The sequence below is a fragment of the Argiope bruennichi genome, chromosome 9 (genome assembly GCF_947563725.1).
Source record: "Argiope bruennichi chromosome 9, qqArgBrue1.1, whole genome shotgun sequence".
In the NCBI taxonomy this organism is placed as follows: domain Eukaryota; kingdom Metazoa; phylum Arthropoda; class Arachnida; order Araneae; family Araneidae; genus Argiope; species Argiope bruennichi.
In genome coordinates, this window is record NC_079159.1 from 123,582,766 (window position 1) to 123,592,797 (window position 10,032).

A 10,032-nucleotide genomic window follows, 5' to 3' on the forward strand; every position below is an offset into this window, starting at 1 on the left:
AATGGTTCATCAATGACGGTTAATGAGTGTGTTATGGCAACCATAAATAATCTTGATATGAGTTTTAAAAAAGAGCTTAATTTGCTAGTTGTCAAAAAAATAACCGATTTAATTCCGTCAAGAATGATTAATGTTTCAATTGATTTACCTAACGATATTGAGCTGGCAGACTACAAATTTAATATTCCTGAAAAAATTGATGTTTTATTAGGCGTGGAAATATTTTATGAATTGCTTAGGCCAGGTCAAATTTATACAGGAGGTTCTCGACTACTTTTGAAAAATACAGTGTTCGGATATGTCGCTAGCGGAAGTGTAGATGAGGAGGTGAATAACAAAATTCACTGTGGTTTAATTCGAGATAGTGATTTAAATACAACATTAAAGACCTTTTGGGAGTTAGAATCAATAGTTGTCAAGGACGAGGGTATTACTAGTGAGAAGGACATGAATTTAGAATTGTTTAAGGAAAATATATGTTTTAAAAATGGTAGGTATGAGGTGGGACTCCCGTGGAAAAGAGATAGTAATGAGTTGAGCGATAATTTTGATTTAGCAAAAAGACGACTCAGCAGTCTTATGAGAAAAATGCAAAATAATAAGGTGTTGTAATCTGAGTATTGTAAAGTTTTAAAGGGTTACCTAAATGAGGGGATAATTGAGAGGGTAACAAATCCGTTTGCTTCAACAAATAACCCAGTGTTTTATCTTCCTCACCAAGTGATAATAAAAAATGAATCTCTAACAACAAAATTACGTATAGTTTTTGATGCTAGTGCACATGAAATAGGACAATTATCGCTGAACGATTGTTTACATCAAGGAGTTAATTTAAATCCAAACATTTTTGATTTGTTGATATCCTTTCGCTTGAACAAAATAGCCATTTTAGCTGATATGGAAAAAGCCTTTCTCCAGATTTCTTTGACTCCAAAAGATAAAGACGCGGTTAGGTTTCTTGTGGCTAACAGTGAAAACGATGTTCAAGTGTATAGATTCAATCGAGTTCTTTTTGGTGTGAACTCGTCTCCATTTCTATTGGCCGCAACTATAAAAACCCATATTGAGAAATATAAGGAACAATATCCCGTTACTGTGCGGACACTCGATAGTTGTTTTTACGTGGACGATCTCGTCACTGGTGAAGACGACGTATCACCAGCATGTGACTTGTCAAACACAGCAGCAAAAATCATGGATGATGCAGGGATAAATTTGCGGAAGTGGATTTCAAATGACTGTGATTTAAGGAAACAATGGCAGACAGAACATTTCGACCATTTAAATATTAACGATTTCGTGAACCAACCACATCGTGTTTTGGGACTTTCGTGGAGTCCTCAAAATGGCTATGTTAGTCTTAATTTAAAAGGTCTATTGGACTTCCTTCTGAAAAAGAAAAATACTAAACGATTCTTGTTGATGGCCGCAGGCAGAATATTTGATCCAATGAGATTTGTATCCCCCTTCACTATAAGATTTAAAATCTTATTTCAAGAAATCTGGCAAAGTAAAACAGACTGGGACGAAGAGTTACTGCCAGATGTTAATGAGAATTTTGAACAGTGGTGTTCAGAAGCGTCTTTCTTAGGTAAACTTCAGATTCCTAGATATGTCCTCGAGTGTGATAGTGAGAATCCCCCAGAGTGTGAAATACACACATTTTCCGATTCTAGCATTAAACCGTATGGAGCTGTCTCATATTTAAGACTGAAAACTCCTAACAAAATTTGTGTGTATCTTTTAGCTTCAAAATGCCGTGTGGCTCCTCTAAAGCCATTATCCCTTCCACGTTTGGAATTAATGGGTGCGTTACTTGCTGCGAGATTGGCAAAAGAAGTATCAAGAGTCCTCAGTGAGAAAATACCAGCAACCAACCACTTTTGGGCAGATTCCACTATAGCCTTGAGTTGGATTCAAGGTTCCAGCAGCAGATGGAAAGTCTTTGTCGCCAACCGTGTGAAGGAAATACAATCCTTGACAAATAAAGATACGTGGCACCATTGTCCTGGAAAGGACAATCCATCTGATCTTCTTACGAGAGGCATCAGCGCCGACTCACTGTTGAACTGTGAGAAGTGGTAGAATGGACTGAGTTTCCTACATGAAGAAAACATTGTCCCTAAAAATGATGATGTGATACTTAGTGAAGACAGTGTGTGTCAGGAAGAACTAAAATCGTCTGAGAGAAAAACTTTGGCTGTGACTTTGGACAATAGTTTTTTGAACAAAATTCTTTCTGTATCTAATAATTTCCAAAAATTTTTATGTGTTCTTAGTTATATTTACAGGTTCATCGATAATTGTAAGCAACCATTTAACAAACAAATTGGACCATTGAAGATATCCGAAGTCCAACGAGCGGAAACTGCGCTTGTGAAGTTGGTGCAACAGGTAGAATTTGAATCAAAATTAAAGGACTTGTCCACTAAGGGTATGGTTAGCCCTCAAAGTAAGATAAAAAATCTCTCTCCATTTCTAGACTCTGAAAAGGTACTAAGAGTAGGAGGTAGACTGGCACATAGTAATTTAAATTATGACAAAAAACACTAAATAATTCTTCCTAAGAATCACAAGTTAACTAATTTGATTCTTGAATTGACTCACAAGAGGCAATTGCATGTAGGTCCACAAACTTTATTGTCTATTGTTAGACAGAGATTCTGGCCCTTAAATGGTCGTAATATGTGCAGGAAATTAGTTAATAACTGTACAATTTGTTTTAAAGCAAAACCCGTTACTTGTTCACAAATTATGGGTCAATTGCCAACCGAGAGAATTTCTCAAAATTTTCCTTTTAACAAAGTGGGAGTAGATTTCTGTGGGCATTTCTGGATTAAATGTCCTAATCAGAGAAAAGGTGTTTTCAATAAAATTTACGTGTGTGTTTTCGTGTGCATGGTCACAAAAGCATGTCACCTTGAATTAGTTTCAGATCTAACTAGCGAAGCCTTCATTGCGGCTTTAAAACGATTTTTTAGTAGAAGAGGAAAATCTGAACGTATATTTTCAGACAATGCTTCCAACTTTGTAGGCACACAATTAGAGTTAAAGAGACTGATAAAAATTCTGAGTAATAGTAACAATAATATGAGTAAATTTTTGTATGATGAACGTGTTGAGTGGAGTTTCATTCCACCAAGAACACCAAATCATGGAGGCCTCTGGGAGGCTGGAGTCAAGGCCGTCAAATATCATATAAAGTGAATTTCGGGTAATTTAAAATTCACTTATGAAGAATTTTTAACGATTCTTAACCAGATTGAGGGAATTCTCAACTCACGTCCCCTCTACCCTTTATCATGTGACCCTAACGGTTTTGATGTTTTGACTCCTGGTCATTTCCTTGATGGTCGTCCGATTTCAGCAATTGTTGAACCGAGTTTAACTGAACTGCCTGATAACAGGTTAAAGGTATGGCAAAAAGTAACAAAAATTGTACAACAGATTTGGAAACGTTGGTCAAATAACTACCTAAGTACACTTCAAAATCGAAATAAATGGTTTTTTGAGAAAAATAATGTAAAAATAAATGATATGGTAATTTTGAAAGAAGAAAATTCGTCTATGTGTAACTGGCCTCTAAGTCGAATTCTTGAAGTGTATTATGGTAAAGATAATAAAATCAGAGTAGTGTTAGTGAAAACTAAAAATGGAGTTTTTAAACGTCCTATTACTAAAATTTGTATTTTACCCATCCCAAATGAGTAATTTGTGCGAAAATTTCTCTTTGTGTTATGATCACTGGTTGTTTTTGAGTATTATACTTGTTACCTTTTGTGTGAATTCAACTGTGTATATTTGATAAATTGAGTATTTCTTGTTTTTGCAATGTTGTACGCTGTTTATTGTATTAAGTGTTCATTTGTATTGTTGTTTACTTTTAAGTTTTTGAATGTATCATTGAACCCGGGGGTGGATGTTCGATGTTGTGAAATGATTGTATGGTGGCGCCCCCAAAGTGAAGCGAAAATAATTCTGTAACGCGGGAGTGGCTGAGAGAGAGAGTGTGTGTGTGGAAAGCACGCGAATAAAATGGAGTTGTTCTAAAGTCTCTGCCATCTGATTTGTGTTGTGAATTACATTAAATGTGTGCGTAGAACTGGCGAAATAACAGTTTTTACATTTCAGTTGCAAAATTTTGTATTTCGTGCTTGCCTTTTTTCTTCAGTTGAAGTCAAAGAAATCTCATTGCTTGAATTGCTTTGTAGACAAGAAAACAGGCCTACTTGTGACTTCTTGAATTTACTTTTTCTTCGTTTTTTCTTTCCTGCTTTTTTTTTAAGCCAAAAGGAATAGCATGGACTAATACTATATGCAATCTAACTTACGGTGAGGTAAATGACCGTAAATATACTTACCTCAAGTTTATAATATATTGCACACTTGTTCTAGACTATAATATATCTGTAAACGTCATATACTTCCAAACCGTCAATTTTTCAAGTTGAATTTTTTTCCTTTCCATTCCGCTATTATTCTTCAGAATATTGCTTTAGTTCTTGAGCATCTAGGGGGTCCGTCATTCGCGGGGTCCCGGTGCATAGCATCGGCCGCACCTCTCCAGACGGCCGGCCTTGTCTTCAGTTAGTGAAGCGATTTCTACCGGTTCTAATTTCGTTGTTACATTTTAATATCCACCGATGATTTATTTACTTTTAAAATGCGTACGTTGCAGTTTAAGACGCGTACATTGTCAGTTCGAATCCGGAATTAAGCTGTTAATTTTTTAAAAACTTTTTTCATGTATATTTAAAATTTCAATCAAAATTTCTAACATTTTGAAATTTTTCTTTGATAATTTTATTTTTCCAGTGTGAAATTTTAATAATGAGCTTTCTTTGGGAATGAATCTTTGTATATCCTTTACTTTTTGAATTGTTATTCTTGCCATAGGCTTACATTTCATCTTTCTTCAAGATTCGGTTTACATTCTTTATTGTAATGATATTACAAAAGGAGCTATAGTTAGCTTTGAAGCTGATGAACTGTCAGTATAGAAGTCACAACAAGGGAATGACGCATGCGTTGACGTTAGTGTGCTCGAATCCCCAATTAAGCTGTTAATATTTAGTATTATATTTTTAATTATTCATTTATATTCGAAATTCCTGACCTTGTAATCATCTTTTGATTATTTTTCTTTTTTCAAATGAGAAAATTTGATATTAAGCTTCTTTTTAGAGTGAAATTTCTGTATAACTTTTATATTTAGACTCATTACGCTTGTTCTTTATTCAGGGTTAGGTTTACAGTTCGAATGGAAATAAAATAAGTAATATTTAGTTTTCCTTGTAGTTATGAAATGTCAGTATAGTAGTCAATACGGTTGTGTGTCCGATGCACTCAGTCGTAGTTGGGCTAACTCATTATAATATCATTTGCGCTCAAGCTTTAAAAAGGTTATAATATAATTAAATTATAACTTTTATCTTTGCGTGTAAGATTTGGCGATTTTACAATGCTATTTGGCAATCAATCACTGTCAGAGTGCGAATGATACTTGAAGTCCCTGATACTATCTCCAGCTAAGTCATCTTGCCTCTCCCACGCTTACTCTACCGCCTCCTGATTAGTCCTGATAGGTAGACCTCAGCAACTCTCTCCCGATTGGCTTTTGACAGCTCCCTGAACTCTGCAACCCATCTCTCTACCAGCTTCATAATATTACGTGGAACTAATCTAGTTGATGTCCATCCTACAAAGTTGCATTTTTGAAGCATCAAGCATAATTTTCATCAATTCCAAAGTTTCGATTTTTCAAGATTTACAGATGGTGGAGCCTGTGGCCCCAATGAGCTGTAATCTCACTCACAACATCTTCGTTCTCCCTGATAATGAAACGAAGCTTTCGTGAGAAAAATGCTGATGAACCTTATCGCGTTTCAGACGAGTGTTGAAAATCTATCTATCTACACTTATATAAAGCTCAATGTGTGTGTGTGTGTTGGCACTCTACAGGGCAGACCGTCTGACCTACAGCTACCTAATTTGGTACATGCATACCTTGGAGGTCGGGAATGTGCACCTGGGGGCCCTTTTTTTGAATTTTTAATTAGAAACTAACTTTCCCGTCAAAAAATCTTTTCATTTTCCCACCGTCAAATGAGTAAGGCTTCAGTTTTTTCCCCCACACTAATGAAGCTAGGGTTAACATTTTTCGGTCACTTATTTCAAACGATTCTGTTTATTTTCTTAATGTTTGATGCATTTAAAATTAAACATTATTAATTTATAGATCTTTCAGATTTATTCTGAAGTACTTTAGAATTAAAATAAAACAGAATAAAGGGAATTAAAAATTTCTAATCTGCATAGTGTTACCCCAACTGGCGTAGAAAAATTCACGCATTTGCGTTACCGTAACTGGCGTTGAAAATTCTCGCATGCGCATTGTGTTCTGATTGTTGACAACGGATTCGGACTTGATTTAAATTATTTTTAGGTTAGTTGTGTGCTTTTGTAATTAAATTGTATTTATGTTAGTTATATATTTTTTGTATATGCTTATAGTTTTAAGTATATCGCTTTTTAAGTAGTTTATTTTAACCTGTTTTCGATCGATTATTTTAAACGATTCTGTTTATTTTCTTAGTGTTTGATGCATTTAAAATTAAACATTGTTAATTAATCGATCTACTCATGATGAATCTGAGAAAATTTTGTTGACAAATTCTTGAGATATTACATAAATTAAGATATATATTCTTTAGTGCCCATAAAATTTAAACGCTCAGTGACTCTGTTTTCAGTAATCATATTATAAAAAAATACTTCGTTTCAGTAAAAAATATTATTATATTAATTGCAGATTCATCCTTTCCACTTTAATTTAAAGCATAAATTCTACGTGAGCTAACAGAAACTTAGAGATATACATATTACGTTATGACTGAAGGCCTTTATAATATTATGAGTGAATTATATGACTATCAAAATTTGAAGTTTTTAAATATTTTGATGAAGAAGTTATTAAAGTAGGAATTGCATAAAATATTTAATTATTAAAATTTTAACGAACATTAAGATTGACGAACCGACTGGTCGCCAAAGGCAGATAGTAATAAATAAAATGTGGGAAATTTGTTTTGAAAATTTATTATAAAGGAACATGTTTATAATTTTTCCATACAGTAGACATTTATAAAAATTATAATTTTAGTGTGCATAGCACAACTTTACCGTTTGCTTATTACCTACAAAAAACATGTGTCAACAATTAAATACGGCAATGCTTAAATCTCTTCCACATCCCGAAATAAAACTTACAGCTGTAGATAGCATAGATTTCCCTAGATACCTAACAAAAAGAGCTCGTGAATGCATAAAAAAAAAAAAAAAATATGAAGACGATGCTTCTATGACTGCAGGCCTGGAAGAGAACATAGTTATGAAAATAGGAGCAAAAGTCATGTGTATATATATATATATATATATTTGTAAGTGTAAATAAAAATTATAAAAGCGTGATTTTGTTTGTTTTCCTTTAATGATTTCTACAAATTAAAATGAAATTATTTGTCCATAAGTTGCATAGATTTTTAAAAAAAAGGTATCCATACCTTTTATATTTCTTAATTTGAAATTGTAAACATAATTTATTCAATATATACTAATTTCACTTTCATGTTCTTTCCTCTAAGCAAACTGAAAACATCAAAGTCTCAATATTTATAAAAGTAATTACTTTAGAAAGAAATATAATAATTTTATTAGTAAGCTTTAAAATATTAATTTATCTAAGAGTAATAATTATTTTTAAAAAGAACTAACTGGGGGAACTATATTCATAAGATTCAACATTCAATACTATTTAAATAATATGTAAAAAAGAACATAGGTAATTTTTCAAAAACACTGCCATAGTCATTTGTCAAAATGTATCCTTCGGATAAAGAAAGGGGGGAGAGGAAAGAATAAAGCGGCACCAAACGGATTAAAAAGAGATGTTAATTAATTAAGCAAAAACAATAATTCCAATGAAAATACTAATTAAAATTTTAATATAAGAAATAAAATTATATAACTAAGAAAATATGGAGAAAATAATTCAAAATAATATCTTTAAAAAATATCAGAAGTTTTTAATAATTGATCGGCTAGCGTAATATTTACTAAACAATGGTTTCGTCAACGTTATCGGCAAACATCACGACATGCTAAGAACGGTTGAAAATTGAACAGAAGCGGTTTGTTTGGTACTGACACGTGATCCTGAATTGATCCCATTCAATCGCTACACTTTATTAGTGTGGGAGACTGGACGACCATTTCTACTATAGCTCAATAAATGTCCTCCTCCTATTATTATTCTGGAGGAAGGAAAGATTTTATTCTGTTTTCATGGATTATCCTGAGTTTTGAGGGTCAAAAATTATCGCATTCGCCGGGCAACGAGATAGGACTTGATAGTATCAAAAAAAAAAAAAAAAAAACTTGCACGTAAATTTGAAATAAGAGCAAAATTTAAAATCATGTGAAATTCATGGTCACAGTACATTGCGTGCGAGATAAAACATAACGCGTGACATTAGGTGTAAAGAGCGGAAGGGGAGTGATTTCTGCTCACAGGGTTATCGAAAGAAAGGTCAACCGCTCACGATTTTTCTATTAAGCTCATTATAATTAGCTTCGAATGCTGTGGTAAACCACATACAACATTTCACAATATTCAAATTCCAATATAAACGCTTTCTGAGTGCAAATAGAGGGTTTGAAAATTTTCTAACTCCTTCGAAGCATTTGCAGCTATCGAAAAAATGTTAAATGCAAAAGTTCTTTGTTTTAATGAGGCTCTAATTCGGCTAATTTTAATTAATTTCTATCTTCAGTATTAAAGAATTTAAAACGAAATGGAAACTTCAATCTATTTCCACTTTCTTGGAGCTATATCCCATCTATGATCTCTGAGGTTTTACATTTCTTACAACATATTCCATCTAAAATACAAGAAGATAGTTTTTCCCATCCCGGGAGGTATAATTTATGTAGAAACAAGAAGTGACGAGGTACAGAACGTCAGAGAGCGAAAACAGCTCGAATTGATTGTCCCGATGATTATATAGCATGAGATTTTGATAAGGATTTCTTTACACGTGTTGATTTAGGTAAGGGAATTATAGGTATCTTTTAAAGGAATTCGCTTAGCTTGTCAGCTTTATCCTTTCATTGGAGCGTTAGAATCGCTGATTTAAGCATTTTTACAGAGCTTCTGTAGCATTAACTAAATAAAAAAAGGTGGAATTGGATCAGGAAATTAAAAAAAAAATTTTATAATGATGTTTATATGGGATAAAAGAAGATAAAACTTTAGAAATTAACTAGGGTTTAAATCTTAATATATATAAATTACGTGTCACGTTGTTTGTCCGCGATGGACTCCTAAACTACTTAACCGATTTTAATCAAATTTGCACACCGTGTGCAGTTTGATGTAACTTAAAAGATAGGATAGCCCTTTTTTGAATTTTTAATTAGAATTTTAATTATTAATTAAAAACTAACTTTCCCGCCATAAAAATCTTTTCATTTTCCCCACCGCCAAATGAGTACGGCTTCAGTTTTTTTTCCCAACAGTCATGAGGCTAGGTTTAAGATTTTTTCGGCTGATTATTTGAAACGATTCTATTTATTTTCTTAATGTTTGATGCATTTAAAATTAAACATTGTTAATTAATCGATCTTTCAGATACATTCTTAAGTACTTTTGAATTAAAATAAAACAGAATAAAGGAAATTAAAAATTTCTAATTTGCATAACGTTACCCCAACTGGCCTAGAAAAACTCACGCATTTGCATTACGTTTCGAATCCGAATGTTCGAATTATTTATGATCCTATCCGAAAACGTTTCTCAGGAATAAGATATCATTTTCCACAATTATTTTTTAATGCATACAATAAATTTGATACGTTGCAAAGGATAAAGTATCACGATCTTATGTTTGAATTTTGTATTACTGTGCACGGTGGCAATTCTCAGAAATAAGATATTTTATTTGAAAATGATTAATTACAAACGTTTTAACGGAT

At 32.9% G+C, this 10,032-nt stretch overlaps 1 protein-coding gene across 1 annotated transcript; it reads left to right on the plus strand.

Moving 5' to 3' along the window:
* The first annotated feature begins 897 nt into the window (after positions 1–897).
* LOC129985084 (uncharacterized) lies at positions 898–3,207 on the plus strand. Its single transcript, XM_056094999.1, has 3 exons — positions 898–2,081; positions 2,292–2,452; positions 3,014–3,207. Exons 1-3 carry the CDS (start codon positions 898–900, stop codon positions 3,205–3,207), a joined length of 1,539 nt encoding a protein of 512 aa, XP_055950974.1.
* Positions 3,208–10,032: the final 6,825 nt, after the last annotated feature.

What these genes read in the sequence shown, in the direction of transcription:
- LOC129985084 (XM_056094999.1), top strand. Translation starts at nt 898, where the DNA reads ATGGAAAAAGCCTTTCTCCAGATTTCTTTGACTCCAAAAGATAAAGAC. An exon ending in CTGTTGAACTGTGAGAAGTG is followed by an intron (nt 2,082 to 2,291) that starts GTAGAATGGACT and finishes TTATATTTACAG; the next exon opens with GTTCATCGATAATTGTAAGC. An exon ending in GGGTATGGTTAGCCCTCAAA is followed by an intron (nt 2,453 to 3,013) that starts GTAAGATAAAAA and finishes GTATATTTTCAG; the next exon opens with ACAATGCTTCCAACTTTGTA.